Source organism: Necator americanus, chromosome III, assembly GCF_031761385.1.
Source record: "Necator americanus strain Aroian chromosome III, whole genome shotgun sequence".
In the NCBI taxonomy this organism is placed as follows: domain Eukaryota; kingdom Metazoa; phylum Nematoda; class Chromadorea; order Rhabditida; family Ancylostomatidae; genus Necator; species Necator americanus.
Window position 1 is genome coordinate 35,456,499 of NC_087373.1, and position 17,867 is coordinate 35,474,365.

Here is a 17,867-nt window from a genome sequence, read left to right on the forward strand (position 1 = left end):
GTCCAAACTCGATGGGAGCCGCCAACTCCATCGCTTCGCTTCGAGCGCGTGCGCTCACCCAACTGCACCAAATTCCAGGGCGTTTTGACCCGATTACAGTTCCCGCTGTTAAGATTCTACAGCCATTTGATTTTTAGAATTCGAAAGTGAGCGCACTTGATTTTTTGGCTACTTTGGGTTTTTTTTTTTCGAAAGTACTGTCAAGAACTGGATTTGCGAAGAGTTCCATCAACTTTATCGGTACTTTATATGTTTTCATTTTACTGGTCAACTTCGACCTCGATCCATGAATTGAGAGAAAGAACCTCCATGACAAGAGGAGCTCCTGTGATCACCATCAAAAATCTAATCATAATGGAAGGTTGTTCAGATAATGAAATCTTCATCTCTAATCCCAATATATGACAGAAAATCATGCATTGGGAAACTCTATTGAAGTTCGACATTGGGTAAACTTACGTGATCCAGAAAAGTGCTGTACCCTCTCAATTTCGCAGTATGTTACCATTAAGGCTGCTCGCACACATTTTGAGCATTTGTAAATTAATAAAGTAGGTTACTCTGACATATACTTGCCAATAAAACTTGGAAGAAATGGAAGCAAGCTGACGCGGAGAATTTGACCTGAAAAACTGGAAACTTCTCAACCTAATGTTACCACGAGTCTCTTTTTAAGCCTGAAATGAATGGTTTCGCTTGGTTTGGAATCCCTACTATTCGTATTTGTCTACATGTGAATTTATTTCTTGCAAAAATATTTCTTAGAAGATGAATATACTTCAACACAGACGAATTTCAACACATCGTTAAACATAATATCATTACATTCAAAGACAAAAACTGAACCAACGAAAGTAAAAGGACAAGTTTAAGAGAGAATTTAGAAAGAGCGGTAGGAGAACGCACATGAGAGACAACAGAGGAAAACTCTATGAACTCGTAGTTTCATGGAGACTACACGTCGATAAATGATTTCACAACAAGTCTATGCACTCAAAAACACTTATACATTGAACAACGGGAAAGAACGGCACCGTCTTCTAAGCAGATCTCTCGGGATTTGCTGACCCAAAATGCGTCATTGGTATAAGAAAGAACATGTAACTAATATACCTAGAACTCTAACGCTACGATAAGCTACTCTACGCAAAAAGCTGCTTTTTTATATGCAGCTCTGAGATACTTCACACTTACAGCAGAAACTCCACACTTGAAACATTTCTGAGATTATTCTTATGCTCAGTTAACAAATAAATCTATATGGCTCCTCTTCTGCACTAAGCATAGCAGCAGACGACATACTTATGCAGCAAACAGCAAATGGAACAACGAAGTAACAAACCTATTGTTGGATTCACTATGCACATAATAATGAGAACCGGAATTGCTGAAGAAAGTGACTAAATGGTAACAACAACGTAGCTAAGCTCGAACATCCCGCGAGAACACAACTACACATAACAAAAATGGCACAAACAAACGGCTGTAATATATATTTGGTACAGAAAAGACCAATGGTTATGGTCTTGGTGTGCTTGTAGAAAATCGACTAACAAGATCGGCCTCGGGTTCTGATGCTTCCGACGTATCGTTGAAATCTGACTGTGAGAGTTCGTTATCGGCATCCGACTCTGAATAATTGAATGACAGAGAATAACACTAGTGAATTAAATCATAACACTGACGATTTTTGCAAAAACGTATAAAACTTGAGGAAAAAAAGACCTCCAGAAATCAACATGGGCGTAAGGTAAACAAGATCAAAGAAAAACGATTGAGCTCCCCGGAATCAGAACCAGCGAAATGTGAAAAATTGCAGCAAAATTATGTACTGCGTATTACCACAAATGTATATCTTGTGTCTGATACACAAGAAACTAGTAGTAGCTGAAACTAAGTGAAGGGTCTTCAACTTCGGAAGGTTCGATCCTACGTACGTTTCTCGATGATTTGAGCTCACATAGCTGTTTTCTACGTAAGGAAAGTGTTCTTCAACTGCTGATTTTTGCCTTATATTGTGCTATTCACACCACGAGTATTTGTGTCAGTTGCCGAGTCGCTGATCGCACCTGATCTATCAATAGAGCGGTCAGGCATGACCGGGCGAGCATCGTTATTGACGTGCGCTGGGCCGATACGAGTATCTGATCAGTCATGAAACCTGACAAAACTATCAAAGGCTAAAGAAAAGTCACAGTTTTATTTGAAGTAACTTGTTCTTAGTATGAGCAGCCACTTTCTTAGATTATGAAGATTAGTCTTTTGTGGTGCCAACCATCGTCCAGACAACTCGTTGGTACGATAAGTGAGTTGCTACTTTGTCTTACTTAAATTTCAAGAAAAATTTCCACTTCAATTTTGCTTTGTACTTTTGTCCTCTTCTCTTTGCATGTACTCTGATGAACTACAGTTGAGACAGTTTTAAAGCGCAATTATTTAAGTCATAAGTACAAAGTCCCATCGAAAACTTCTTCACATTTGATATTACTAGGTCTCATTCTATAGGACAATCTAACACAACGAAATTAAAAAGAAAATTGTTGTTGGAGGAACAGGAGTTAGTTTTAAAAGAAAAGAACATTAACAAGAAATGTCATGCAGATAGCAGGTGAAGTATATGAAACAGCAGAACTCACGATCCCAAAAGTCGATATCATCGAATACATCGTCTGCTTGATCGTAGGCGCTTAGCGAATGCCGCAAGAGCGGTCGAACCGTAGGGATTTTCGAAAGCGCTGCTGCTAGATCAGTGAATGACGTGGAACGTTCCAAATTTGGACGCTAGAAGTTGGCTTTATTTCACATTTTACGTTTTAATTTTCGTCAACATGTGAATGAAAAGAAGCATAAAGAATGATTGCAGATCTTAAAACTCCTCCCAATACCATATTAATAAAGAAATACCTTTGTGGTTCTACTTGGTTGACGATATAGACGACTTTGTTGGTTATCATCCACTAATAAATTACTGAAAGCTGTCGATTCCATAAGTTCTTCTATTTTAGTCTTCCCGTATTCATAACCGATAGTCTAAAAGTAAGTAAATTGTTTGCGAAGTGAAAATTCTTAAAAATAAAAGAAAGTTCTATAGGAAATTGACCAAAATCTCCTCGAATTTGTTAAATTCCAGTGTTTTGAAAGGTTCAATGGCTGGTCGGAAATAGCTACAGTAAGGAGCTTTTTTAACGATTTCCAGTTGTCGGACACATGAAACGTAGGCTAGTCGAGTCTGAAGTTTGCTATTTTGTAGTGATAGAACTAATTACTTGCGCAAACACGTGTATTCCCTACTTGTATCTCCTCCATATTCAAAATCCGTACAGGCTCAGCCCAAGGATTCAGTCGCTTCAGTAACACCCACGTCCCGCTAAGACAGTCACCATAGTTGTACAGATTCGTCTCTTCTGATGCACCGACATCAACCGCAATTACACATTTTGCACCCATTGACCTAAATGATTGAACGCAGTAACAGAATGTGAAGTATTGTAGCTATGCATTTTTATTACCTCATCACATCAGCAGGGAGATTATTGACATATCCACCATCCAGAAGTAGGTGACCATCCTGGGGATCACACATTGGTGGAAGATAACCCGCTAATGACATTGAAGCCCTACAGTACGCCCACAAGGGCCCACTGCGGTGCACTCGCATCTCGGAGGTCCTTTAAATTAGGATTTAAATTTAAATTTTCAAACTTTGATATTTTAATGTAATTTACTTATACAGCAGTGTGCAACCAACAAACATAAGTAGTATAACCTGAGCATAAACTGTGTTTCGAACTCACGTGATATCTGTGCTGATGCAGAAATACGGTATCCATAGGTCTTCGATTTCCTCATCACGAAACATATCCTGCAGCGACTTATTTAACTGAGCGCCAGTGAACATGGCTGAATGAGCGTATGTCAGATCCAGCACTCTGCGCCAGAGACTTGTCATTCCCTGCAAATAAATAAATCCTGCAGGTCGGAACTCTTAGGAAAAACCTCTAACAATGCCAATCACAACAAACTTGATGTGGATATAACAAGAGTTCGAAAATGAAACGTACGTCAAACCATTTACTAGTACGTTCTTCTACCCTTTCGTCGGGTGTAGCTGCGTAAACACCTGCAACAAGGGCTCCAATCGATGTGCCACCTACGATATCCACAGGAACACCTCTTTCCCTAAGCGCTCGTAGGATTCCAACGTGGGCTGCACCTCTAAAATCAGGGCCTTTTTTTGGTTCAGGTGCTCAAATCCTTTGTTAAAGTCATACCTTGCTCCACCACCACCCAACGCCAATCCAATAGCATTTCCAGTGAGTATTCGGGCGATTCTTGCAAAATCTGATCGGAAATCTACCGTCCAGAACACATTCTTCTCATAGAATTCTACGACCTCTCGTTCAGTCACCTTCACAAATGTTCATTTCTTGTACCATTGCGATACAAAAAGGTTAATCATCCAAGGGGAATTTGAAAAACACATACAGAATGAATTATTTCCCTGGAAACCTTGCGTTTCTTCTTTGTGGACCACTGGAACATGCGTTTAGGTGCGCGGATATGATGATGACCTAAATCGGTCGAGACTAATTTCCTCATGCAAGAGCACACATGGAAATCATCGCGAATGTTATACTCTAAGTATTATGCTAAATTAGGAATAACCTGTATAGTAGGTGTTTTTGAGCCACTCATGAGTTCCGGAAGGTGATGATGTGTTTTCTGGCCATAGAAGTACGAGTTCTTTATTCGTTCGTGCACCGTCTTGATTCGTGCTGAGTAGTTCTCTCATCTACAAATAAAAATACTGTTATGAAAGTGCAAGAGTTACATAAAAAAACATGCACTGCAGCAACTGAAATGCTCATATGTACTCTTTTTGCGGGAATAAAGCAAGAAACAATTACAAAGGAACTCACCAAAGTCTGACTATGCGGCTTTTTGTTGCCCATTGCAACAACAAGAATTGCATCTGCTTGTCGTAGACATCTAAATCAATCGAAGGTGGAATGGTTTAGGTCTACATCGTTTTTCTTTTCAGATTTCAGGTTTTTCTCAAATGATCTGTATTCGATAATAGAAAAAGAAGTAAGCGAAACTCATCCCACGAAGAACCAAATTTACTATTTGGTTTATAAAAAGAACAATGCCTCTAACCTCCGTGTCCAATTTGTCGCAGTGTAGTCGCATTCGTAGATGACAAGTGGATAGGTGTCCTCTTGAACATTTAGCCAGTGCATCAAACGGAAGTCTGCTTGCCTAATCAAAGTCGGACATTCAAATGTTCAACATTCAAAACTTATTTTTCTACATATACATACATACTTAAACGACCGCGGACGAAACCGACATTAACACTTTATCGGGAAACAATTAAACAAAAAACACAACAGTAATACTTACAACGTGAAGTCATGACTTTGAAGAAATCTGTAGAAAAAATATAATAGGAGATTTTTGTAATCGTTTTCTAAATTTATTCCACACGATCGAATATTGTCTAAAACATTAAGTGAAGAAAAGCAAAAGGTTTAAAAATTTAATTGAGACCGAAGTTTTCAAAAAGAAAAAAAAAGAAGCGCGCTTAATATCTAAGCCTGATGAGATCTCAGGAAGAATTTTAATTATTTTGAAAGTAGTCTTATCATGCCGCCAACTCAAAATAGATCAATTAAGAACTCACTTCTCTAGAACGTTGCTATCTAACTGCGTCGCAACCTTCTGGCTACTTAGTCGAAGCACCCTTAGATTCGATGAGAGAGCGTGATATAATTCACATGTGAACGGGACAAGCGGAACCTCAGTCGAAGCAGGAACAACAGCAATCGTATGAAGATTCTGCGAAATGAATCAATTTGAAGAAATTTCATACTAGGAATTCGCAATTGTAAATAAGAACAAGGTAAAAATCACCTTAATGTGACTCATTGGATCACTGACTCCTTCGAGGGACGTTGCTGGCATGTGAGGAATTCGACGATGTATACTACTGTAGTATTGTCCAAGCAGTTGTACAAGTCGGAAACCAACCTACAGACGTTTTTCTACTATGGAATTAAAACGTTATAATAATTGTATTGTACTTGAGGGTATTGCAATTTGATGAAATTCAGCAATCCTTCTGGAATTCGCGCCAGTTGTGAGAATCTTACAGCAAGTACGGTAGTGGAACGCGGTTTCTTCTGGAGCAACTCCATCTGAAACTACACTTATGAGGAAAACTATATTATATATATATATATATATATATATATTGAACTGATCCTTACCATGCCGAGAACATCTCCTCTGCCGAACTCTTCCACTAATGTCTTTTTCTCCACAGAACGCAATCGACCGCTCAACATCACAAACATTGAATCCGCAGCATCGCCTTCTCTAAAGCGAAGCACAAAGAATTCAGCTTTGAAAAACAAATGCAGGGAGAATTTTTCATGACTAAGGTTTACCTATACACAGACTGTCCAGAGTCCACGAGTACCCAATCAAGAGCAAAGTCGACGCCTCTTAGGAATGGTGAAAGTCGACGGAGTACAGAGTAAGCCACAGGCAAATAAATGTGAGGACGAACTTCCAGTAAGCTAAAAATCACATACTCGCTCAAACCAATAACGAGAAGAAAAAATCTATTTCTAACTTCTATAAGTCCGATTATCATTTGTTTCTATGAAGTTAAATCAAATCGTACAGCAGAAATTAGAAAATCTCACGAAAAGAAAAGTCCTTTGAACAAAAATGGCAAAGAAAAAATGTTGAAGAAAGTCAAATATAAAAGATCATGATAGTGAATGGGGTAGAAATGTAAAGAACCAGCTGTCAACATCCGTAACGGTGAAAATTATGCTATGAAACTAGTGCGGCATGGTTTAGCGTTTGGCAAAAACAAAGGATGTGTGATGGTTTCAGTCAGCCCTTAAAAGAAAGTAGAACACCCGCACACGGATTCTGAGGCCAGAATTCAGCTGGAAAGTCCTTTTCTTTATCACTGGTACAACATTTGTGTTACAGTGGTGTATCATACAAGTTTACAAACGCGTTCTACTGAAAAAAGATGGAGTCGTGTAACCCCTATGGAGAAGCTGCGTAGGTGCATCATTCAGCTTTCTCTTATTAATTTACAATTATCATCTAAACATCAGAAACAGAAAAACTGCTTCTTTGCACAAGTTGGCATATTACAGAAATTGAAGTTGCGCGAAAATTCCTATCGTATTTAGGAAAAAAAACTTGGGTTTTTATTATCAAATGCATAGATGCGATAGTCGGAGCCGGTGCTCTGACCCCTTCACTTTTGGACGGCTATCGAAGAGACCCCCTTCACTTGAGCTACACCCCATGAGCTGAACCCCCTTTACCTGAAGAGGGTCCGGCTTCTCCCTATCGCACCTATGATAAAATTTCACTCAGGACAGAACAAAACTTTTCGCTTACGCAGTACACTTGCTGTTCAATGTCAAAACACACTCCTCGAACTTACCGACTGAATCCGGCCTTGCCGATAATTGCCACGGTAGCTTTACTTGCCGCATGTACAGCATAGAACGAAGGCTCATTGGTGAGAATCTGTAGTCCTCCGACCATTTCACGAGGAAGTACTCGAGCAATTGTGTTGTCGTCATCCTCTTGACGTTCCTCCTCGAATACCGGCTCCGAAAATTGTGCGTATAATAAATAAAATATAACAAAGGAAAAGCATGTTTCACACAAAATAATACGAGAAAAACGTCTTGAGTGTTATGGTTAAAATTCACAAAAGCAGTTAATGTCTGTTATGGCAAATACTGATAATTTTGCCATTTCCCAGTGAAATAACAAAATTTTCAGATACGGGGGATGCGATTTTTGTACGATTTTTTGAGGAGGCAGTGAGAATAAAAGGCTCAACACAAAAATGCACTCATTAGCTCAAATCTCAATCAAATCGCTCGTCCCTGGTGAAGAAAAAAGAAACCGGAAAAGGAAAATCACTCCGATGTTAAGCTGTCCGATCTTAATACTACTTAGTAAGATTTCCAAGATAAGTGCAAAGTTTAACTTAGCACTAACAGCAGCCGTGTACGTGTTAAACAGTCAAATACTCAGTTAGTTTCTTGAAATAAGTTAGTAAACAACATTAGTTATTGCTTAGATTCGAGCACAAGACTGCTTCGCAAACCTGATTCATAGAAAGCTGCCCGAAAAACTAAAATAATATTACAGTTCCTCACACTCCAAACTGAAAAAAATATGCCGCACACCTTCTGAGGGGCAGGAAAATGTGCAAAAGAACCAAACATGAAAGAAAAAACTAGTGAAAATTTTCAATTAACCAGGACTTTAAAATCCTTAAATAAGCAGGCATTTGGCGCAGCTCAACCCGATTGTATACATTTAGGTGGTCTGTTCATTCCACCGTTTCTTGTGTTAGCAGTTACAAGTATCAAAAACGAATAATGTAGGCGACTTCGTTACATTTTATTAATTCTCTCAAGAAAAGCTAAAGAGGTCACATCAACTTAATATAGCTTAGACTCAGTATAAAGTGGTAATAAAATAAACTACTCTAGTGTCAAACCTGTAGCAATCGCAGAGATCCGGAAAGAACAAGAATGAGCTGTTCTTCTTCTGAACCCTGTTCGACCAGAGTTTCTCCTTCCTCGTATGAACGCACAAGCACATCCCCCTTAACAAGTAGGCTACCTCTTTTCAGCTTCGGTACGTTGAGGCTATCCCACAGAAACACACCAAGTCCATTTCTATCTACGCAACTAGCATACCTAACCAAGACAATCAGATAAGAAGAATCAAACACAGACTTTCTCTTCAATTATTGATGCTCCATCTGGTCCCAACAATCCAAGTGCGTCAGCAAACCATCGTCGAGCAACAACAACTTGGTCGATGCCATCTATAATACAATTTTAAGACTAAAAAGAATAGAATTACAGGTAACAAAATTACAGGTAAAATGTAGAGATGACTCACCGTCCGAGCTACTCAACCGCACCTCTTTCAATTTCTTTTGTGCTAGTGGCAATGCAGCTGGAGCAGTTCGCACTGGTCCACTAGTATGCCTGCCGCGCTCTTCTAACGCAACATCGCGTCGCTAAAGTTAAAAACTGTCATAGAATTAATATTCGTTTGCCTACAAATCTGTTCTAACCTACCCTCTTCATTAACTCTGCACTTAAACCCATATACTGATGCAATGTGGTCATAGTCACGTGAAGCAGTCTGGTGATTACGATTTGGATCGGCCTCATCCATGCTTCAGGGTATTTGTTGTATGATTCGCGGAAACTTCTTATAGGAAATCTGAAATCCTTTTAGAGATATTCTATGTCAAAACGTAATACATTTTGACTTCGTTTTTGAGACTCTACACAAACGGATCTAAAGTCATTCGAGCTTCTCCTACTTCTGATTTTCCCTTTTGAATTTCTTGTCATGTGGAAGTTACGCACTTGCTCTTCCTCTACGTTAGGAAATGCTTAAAGATCTTCGACAAAGTTGGAACCGTTTTCCATGATTCATCCGCGATAAAAATTTATTGCGTGAAATCATCCTAGGAAAAAATTTCCTCCAACTCACCGTCTTTTTTAAATTTAAAAACTAAAGTTTATGATCTTGGTGATATTTTCCGTTGAGATGACGGAAGGTGTCGAATTGCTAGTTGTCTATGAGTTCTTCAAAACAGTTTTTTTTTTAAATTAATGAGAAAGTAAATGACTACTTTGGAGACTATGGGAAGAACGGGCGGCTGTGCAGTCTCTTGGAAGTACTGGGATTATTAGTTCAGTAAACTCACTTGGAATAACACGAGAAGAAACGACTTATATTCTCCTGTCACTATTGTTTAGCAGCACTAAAATTCCTCACCGCACTAAGAAAAAAAAAACGTTACGAAACCTACTTTGCCACTGTACATGGTTCTGCTGCTTTAAGCGACACAGTTCTGAAGATGGAGGTGGTATTCTGAAAAGCGCACACTTGCTTCTCTAGATGAATCCTTGTAGAACGAGAAAAACCAACCATCAACACGTCAAGCATCGAAAGCATGGAAAAGAAGCTGCTCCCTGGTGGTATTTTCTTCACAAGATAATCCTTCCCTTCTTTGTGCTACAAATAAAACAAAAACACTCTGAGGGGGATGAATCGAAAGCGAGAAAAAACCAAAACTGCATGAGAATCATTAAAAATATGCAAAAATAACTTACCGCAATGTAAACAGCCAAAGTTCCATACACAGGCACATAAATACTGTCGTCAGGCTCTCCAGGTCTCACAACCATATCTCCCTTAGCAAAACTACGTACATCAATATCGCGTGGATCTAGTTTCCACTCAACTGGCAGCTCCAACATCCTGAATTTTTGTAGTGAAAGCCAAAAACTCAATAAACCATGATGTTGATGATTCTTCAACTTCCTCACTTCAGATTATGAAGAATGTAGAAAAGTTCTGGCTGGAGATTTTGCGGGATCTCTGGTAAATCGTTCGGCTCGAAGAATTCTTGGGGTGGTCGTGGAAGCTTATCGCGCATCTCAGACGTTTGTCGGAAGTAGTTGCGGCTGCCACGGCGAATGAGGCTAAACATTGTTTCAATGAGAAATCCGGCAGCATTGTATAAAAGATATCTAAAAACAACTAATTCATAGTAAATTCGTAGAAGATATCCTTGGTACTGAGAAATTGTGAATGTTTATCAGAAGAAGGGTAAACAAGAGCGGCTAAGCAAACCCATTGGATGAAATATTAAGCGTCATCTGAATCTGATTCCGTTTCACAACCCCTACGACGGTGGAAATCTTCCAGCTACTGGCAAAAAAAAAACAACAACTATAGAGTAGGAATGTTTTTTGAACGCGTATGTTATCTACCATTCGAACATCGCCGATTGTTCTTTGTTCGCTGTTCCTTCGCCTCCTACACAAGCATAAAATTACCATAAATTCCGTAGGCAGTCAGACTGCACTGAAGATCTTTATTACACCGTATTTTGGACTTTTGTCCAATAATGATGCTGATAATGTTTCGTTCAACCGGCAGCGCACCATTGCTGCTTCCAAACTAATCATCAGGCAGTATTTTGAACAAAAATATTTACCAGGAATTTTCTTTTCATTCCTTTTGAAGATAAACAAAGAATTTCATATGTATTTCAGTATTGATCATTGCTCAGAAAACTGTCTCATCCTTGGTTTGCACTCCACCTTTTGATAGCATGATTTCGCTCTATCAATATTCTCTCCTACGGAATACCACACAGAATGCTTAAGGACTTCAAGTTCCTTGAAATTTCACAGTGCATTAGAAGGAAAATTGAGAGAATTCATTTTGGTGTGAAAACTGCGGTCTTCGGCGGTTCCAACGTTTGACAATAAAAATGAAAAACTCATAAAAAAAAACCTTATGTGAAACGCATGTGATGTTACCAAGGTACTGTAAATACCTCAGGTACCACAGTTATACTACTATAAAGGCCTAGAGATGTGTCAGTTGCGGTATCTCTTCGTAATTGGACCCTTCTTGAGTCGACCTCAGGAGAATTCTTGCAATTACAACTCATGTGAGTTATTAAGGTCCCCATGTTTTTGAAAAGATCGTGACCAGCTATCCTTTATCTATCTATGGATGTGAGACAGGAGATCTTCGAGTTTTAAATGTGGAAGAAACGACCACTTACTCTTTAGCCAATTGCAATGGTCCGGATGTAGAATGACGTCGCTTCAGGTGACGCGGCCGTACATTTTTTCCGCCGCTGGAATCCGAGTCATCAGAAGAATGCATTGTCGGAGAATCATTCTTCTGCAAAAAAGAGGAATCATTCAAAAATTATATGACTGGATTGCAAGAAGGACATCTTCGGCTTCAACAATCGTAACGTTTCTAAATCTACTGAAGTCATTACTGTCATTGGATTCAAGCAGAAAAGGAGAAGAAGTATTCTTTAAAAGAAAAGAAAAGTTCCCTTCTTAAATTTGCGAACCTACTATATAAACATGAAAGTTCTAGTCTTACATTTTTTGTTTTATTGTTTGGGGTGCGTAACAATGTTTGTATAACTAATCAAATAAATAGCATACATAAAAGCATTGGTAAGATGTATTACTTTTTATTCTGCGAAATACATAGTTAAAAACACTGTAGTTGTAAGAAACCAACTAGTTCAGCTCCCTTCTCCTTTCCTCCCCTACCCTCCCATGAAGTCGCCCATTTAAATTCAAGCGGATTGTTTCGCATAGATAACAAAAGCGGCAGAATAACGATAATGTAATCTTTCTCTGAAAGGCGATGACAGTCACACATGTAAAAACAAAAAACCATTAGCTGTGATTATCAATGCTATCTCTAAACGAGGCTAAAAGTCACAATTCATTATTTGTGTCTGAACTGTGAACAAAATGGCGGAAAAGTCCTTACATTTTAATGTTTGAAAACAAAAAATACTTTTCAAAAAAAAGAGCCACTTTTCCGAGTAAAGATCAATCAGTGCATTAGTTGCTTACCAGTAGACTTTTGTAGATTTTCTTTGCCCAGTCTCGTTTCCTCATTCGACGTAATTCGATGACGTCCGGCTTAGCCGCTTTTGTTGTACCGGGAAGGTCTTCATCGCTCTCATGGATTGTAGAGGATCTCCTGTCTTTGATTCTTCCTGTATACAAATTAATCACTACCGTTTTCTAAAAAAAATATTAAAAAAAAAACCAACTTGTTGGTGAACTGTCTGATGAATTAGCTCTGCTGGGAGAAATTGGGGCATAACCATAGAAGTAGTATGAAACGAGAAACGCCAATAAACCAGAGATCAACAACGTGCAGAAAATTATAAGAATCTGAAATTCAAATGTTTTACGAGGTTATTGGAAGAGTAATCACCATATTCTTTGACTCACATGTGAATAGACGATCGAAAAAATGCTGATTACAGGAGAAAGGATAGCCGAAACTAGCGTCATGCTGCTACTTGTTCCTGTTGATTTACATGAGATGTTTTGTACAGTACCTGAAAAGTAACATTGAATTATGCGTACCGATGGACAAATCTTTTTAGGAGATCACTACATTAGTTAGAGATAAAATACATTAATTTTGTGAGATACCAAACACTTTTAAAAACAAAAACATTGAATGCCTGTTTTCATCTAAAAGCTTCTGCCACACGACTCGTCGTTTACCTGACCCAAAGATCTGCAAAGTTCGAGAGCGGGCAACCTACAACAATAGTTACGAACTAACTCATAAAATCCTACATTATGAAGATCTTTTTTTTTGGAACAGAAATAATGAGCGAATGCTGCACCTCTAGAGAGACCTAGAATAACCGGTACATCATAAAAGTCAATTTTTTTCAGGACTGATATGAAAAATAGCTGTAAAAAAACATTTGCCGAATCCTTAAATGAAACTAAAAGTGGGCTCGAAACTCTAAACGTATAATCACATTCGAAAAAAAAATATGAAAATGGAGATGAACGATGATGACAAATAAACGGAGCCGTTCAAAAATGACTTGCACTTCTCATGCATTTTTTTGGGGATCGAAACGGCAGATAAAAAAACCATAAAAGGATACTTCAACAGATGATTTCAATTACATCTCAACTTTGGTCACATTATGTTAAAACATAAAACTACAAATAGGGACCTTTTAAAAATCCCCTAGAATTTTCTATTTGAAAACTGTGAATTCAGTTATGACCATCAGTGCGGATATTGTGTTTTCTGATGTTAAAGGGAGCCTATCACGAAGTTGGCGATGTTGGAGTCTCACCACGATTACATGGGGTGGTGGTGTAACTCACAAATATAAAGTGCTATCATGCACAACTCCCAGTAATCCAGAAAAAAAAACGTGTGAGACAGCCTTGTATGGCGCCATCTCTTCAACGGTGCGACCTGCTATTACGAGATAGAACGCTGAAAATCCAGAAGTGTCTGCGACTGTGCGAATAGTGTAGTTCGCGCCAATTATTCAAGTAAGATTCATTGGATTATCTTGGAAGATCTTGTAGTTGCCCGCGTTCTATCGCGTAGTATGCTGCATCGTTGGGGAGACGGGATCACAAGATTGTTTCGCACAAAGTTTTCTGGCTTGGTAGGGAGAAATGATCGTGACTATGCTCGTACTCGTGAACTACACCCTTATCCATATCTATTCGTGGAGAGAACATACTAACGTTGTCAATTTTATGATTCTTTGCCTTTAAATCGTCTGCCAGAGTTTAGTAATAGCGGTAACTTACTTTCACTTCGTTCTTAAGAGGAGCAGGAAAATGTGCATGGCAGCAAACTCAACATTATTCGGAAGGAAACTTAATAATGAAGGAAAATTTCTCACTTGATCCAATTACTAAATAAATCATAAGATGCGTGAGGATCATGTGAGCCTCCAGCAAAACCAAATTCTTCAATTCAACCAAAGCACTAAATTAGTGCACAAATGTAAATGACACCTGGTCATTTTGAATTTTGAAACATAGCCATTTGCTTCACCTATACTAGATCACTGTTTTCAAAAGGGTCAAGGATGACAGATTTGACGTGAAGTGAACCGCAGGGAAATAAAGTTAAGCGAACTTTAACCCCTTAGAGTTCATTTCACGTCAAATTTATCTGTACAAAAAGCACACTCCATGTGATTAATAAGGTCACCATAACCACTTCAGAATAACATAATCATAACCGCTACAATAAATACGACTATCGGTTATTATATTACATTTTCGTCAATGCCTTCGTTACATTGAGCCGCAGAGGCCTTTTTTCTAAAAAAAAATGTAATAAGAACAATCGCACTCATGAGGAACGTTCAACGAATATCATACACATACAAATAGACTCAGAAATATACATCACGATATGGATGTGAAACGATCTATGCAGATCAAAATTTTCGAAAAATTCTGCTTTAAAACGAGAACAAAAAAAACCGACACGCACATATAACCAAAGAACAATGCTCTCAAACATCATTTACACTGATATGACCTTTATGGGGCCGATTGATCACTAGTATCGCCACAATGTCATTAGTTGTGGTTGTTATGGAAAGCCTTCATGAATACAAATAATTTGAGTAACACCTCTTAGAATAATATGGGTAGACGATCCATCCACATATATCAGCAGTTACTATCTTCCATTACAATTTGTCCTTGGTATCATATGGTCTACAACACCAGTATCATTGTTCATAACAACTGTGAAATTTGTCCTTGGAGCGATAAAAATAACTTTTGATCAAGAAACACTCTGAAGAACTTGCCTTCAAATCACCATCCATATTGGAACTTCTGCAAACAATGGTTCGTGGCATGATTGTGAACCACTCAATATTTCTATGATATACCTTTAATATTTTCGTGGGTCAATAATAGGGTAAAAACCACAAGAATCACAGTGCACTTGCGTAAGCGGCTGCGCCCGAAGCGGTGTGGCGGAGCGTAGCGGTTACAATCTACGAAGGACCCTTATTGACACCATTGCTCACTGTTGTTCGCAATGGTCCCACCTCGATTTCAACCGCTATCTCCATCGCTTTGAGCGGAGCCTCTTACGCAACTGCACCGTGCTTCATGTCGTTTTGACTTTACTATTTTTTTCTTTGCCCACATTATGGATTGGCACATCTGGAGAAAAACCAGATGAAAAAAAGAAAAAAAATCAAACGCTACATCTTCTGTAATTTCTAGAACTGTTTTAATGCCTGCAATGTTATCAGAAGTACCTTCGCTAACTCTGTGTCTTGACTGATTCTTCAAGTATCACAACCGAAAATCTAACTGTCAGTTCTTTTTGAACTATTTCTTCAACATCGGCAATAGGCACTATCTATCAGTGGTTTATGGTGGTATGCAAAAACAGTATAAGTAGAAAGCCCAAATAAATAAAACACCACTTAACTGATAGAAACTGGTGCCTCAAACTCATGTTCTCAAAAATTGAAAAAAAAAGCTGGCGAACTGTGTATAATTGCATGCGGCCACTAACAACATTACATCCTTCACAGCAACGTGTAATTCTGTTCACCTTATCCAACGAGATATCATCTCATCTTACAGCCACGTCCGAAGGTTTTGTTGTAAAAAATGTGATGCCAAACCATTGCAAAGATAAAGTGTTTTATTTCTAGCGTTGGACTCTATCTCTTCGAGAATCTGCAGCGCAGGTAGCCGTATTTTAAACTAAATAGAAATTTCAAAAATTTTACGAAGACATTCCTCTGAGTTTTTCCTCGAAAGGGAAAAAGGAAACGAAAACGAGGACAATGCCTACAATGTTATGAATAAAGAGAAATCGGTCTGTACAAGTCGCTTCAAACAACTAACAAATTGTTTGTTGTCTGAATCGCTTGCACTTCGGTCCTTTCTATATCCGAAGTTCTCTAATGACCATTCACAATCTTCATACGATTCTCCATTTCGCTGTGGATCAAGCTTTTGAGAAAATCTTCAAAAAGAAAAAAACTTTCGCAAACTAAAATGGCTCAAATGCTGTAATGCTCCAAATACGAGATTGTTTAGAACGAACTACACTCCACTGTTGTTTATCCACGCTTTTCCGTTCCAGGTTCCGGATTAGATACGAAATGATACAGAATGAAAACATTTAACGAGCTTAAAGTAGCTTTTTTCAGAATTACAGTCTTCACCGATAGCTTTTCCACTTTTGTATATAATCAGTGTACCAAATCTATAAAAGTTTGTTAGCTCCTCAAAAAAGGGTTCTCTCACTCTAAATCACATAAACATTTCTGATCAGAACAAAACAAAAACTAAACAAGAACCGTAAATAAAGAGAAATCATGTACCATAAAAGACAAGTCATTTCGATGCAGTTCAGTTCTCCAGTTTTTTTTTTCAACGGTTCAAAATCAGGGCTAGCCTTAGCTATTTTTTTTTTGCACCAAATAATTTGGTAATAGGTTGAGTAAGACATTACCTGAACAGAAAAGTCGCTACCTACTTAACCCGCTGGGAACAAAACACCGAGCGAGACCCAAACTTCAGCGAAGTTTTTCTAAATATTGTAATCGCAAAGGTCGAATGAAGAAAAACAATATATCACACTTGCGTTCGTGCCCTATTTCTGCACAAGATGATAAAGACAACTTAAGTAGTGCCCTCAGTTAAAAAGGACGAAACAACGCCTGTTCAGTTCACACCAAACATTTTGAACCACATTACAACATTGTTACTTTGCTGTTGCTTACCCGAACACATTCCATAAATCGATGTGGGATTTGAGAAAAAAAAAGAATAATTAAAACGAACTGCACAACCACAATTTCCCGCAATGCATCGTTTTAGATTAAGTAATCAATGCGATTTTTTATATTCGCTCTGAAAGTTTTATTGAAAATATAAATTAATTTGTTGTTCCAAAACTACCATGACACACTAAGCAAGAAACCCCTGTTATATGAGATCTGCAAATTCAGCGACTAAAGAACGAAACGTAGCGCGAAGACTGTTCGATGAGAAACGATGTACGAAACAACATGACAACAGGCGTGCACCAGGCCCGAGACCAATATAAAATACGCTACAAGAAGCGAATGAATATAGATTAGCATGGTGAGGCCTTAAAAATCAAGTTGGACGATAAATTATAAAAAAAAAGCAACCAGATGGTCATGTATAACAGTGAACTGACGTCTTATCATCGCAGCTGAATCATAAAATTAGCACCGACCAGGTAAGAGCAAATAAAACAATCACAACACTTTGAGAAAAGAAAACGTTGAGAGATTAAAAAAAGAAAAACAAGAGAAAAAAACTGAAGAGGGGTAATTTCCGAAACTACTGCCTATTAATGCTAACTAAAGGGATGGGGCACTCTAAACAGTTGCTAACTGGCGCCGTTTGGCCGATTTGCTAGACATT

At 38.4% G+C, this 17,867-nt stretch overlaps 1 protein-coding gene across 3 annotated transcripts; it reads right to left on the reverse strand.

The window, feature by feature from the left end:
- Window positions 1–1,518: 1,518 nt before the first annotated feature.
- On the reverse strand, window positions 1,519–13,124 carry RB195_011999 (uncharacterized protein; the record flags this gene model as incomplete). 3 transcript variants are annotated; one of them, XM_064193658.1, is made up of 32 exons in its annotated part: window positions 1,519–1,631; window positions 2,637–2,781; window positions 2,905–3,030; window positions 3,101–3,229; window positions 3,292–3,451; window positions 3,510–3,668; window positions 3,795–3,952; window positions 4,062–4,120; window positions 4,172–4,215; window positions 4,272–4,408; window positions 4,486–4,571; window positions 4,666–4,792; window positions 4,920–4,989; window positions 5,158–5,259; window positions 5,684–5,838; window positions 5,914–6,030; window positions 6,084–6,197; window positions 6,270–6,378; window positions 6,450–6,581; window positions 7,478–7,635; window positions 8,555–8,662; window positions 8,796–8,887; window positions 8,965–9,085; window positions 9,147–9,294; window positions 9,893–9,954; window positions 10,012–10,098; window positions 10,197–10,344; window positions 10,413–10,568; window positions 11,666–11,787; window positions 12,489–12,634; window positions 12,692–12,815; window positions 12,876–12,938. In XM_064193658.1, 32 exons carry the CDS (start codon window positions 12,936–12,938, stop codon window positions 1,519–1,521), a joined length of 3,777 nt encoding a protein of 1,258 aa, XP_064051239.1. The 3 variants fall into 3 exon arrangements, with proteins under 3 accessions (XP_064051239.1, XP_064051240.1, XP_064051241.1); XM_064193656.1 differs by lacking the exons at window positions 8,555–8,662; window positions 8,796–8,887; window positions 8,965–9,085; ... (7 more) ...; window positions 12,692–12,815; window positions 12,876–12,938 and having other exon boundaries at window positions 4,062–4,215; window positions 7,478–7,581; XM_064193657.1 differs by lacking the exons at window positions 1,519–1,631; window positions 2,637–2,781; window positions 2,905–3,030; ... (15 more) ...; window positions 6,450–6,581; window positions 7,478–7,635 and adding exons at window positions 8,420–8,476; window positions 13,115–13,124 and having other exon boundaries at window positions 12,876–12,985.
- Window positions 13,125–17,867: the final 4,743 nt, after the last annotated feature.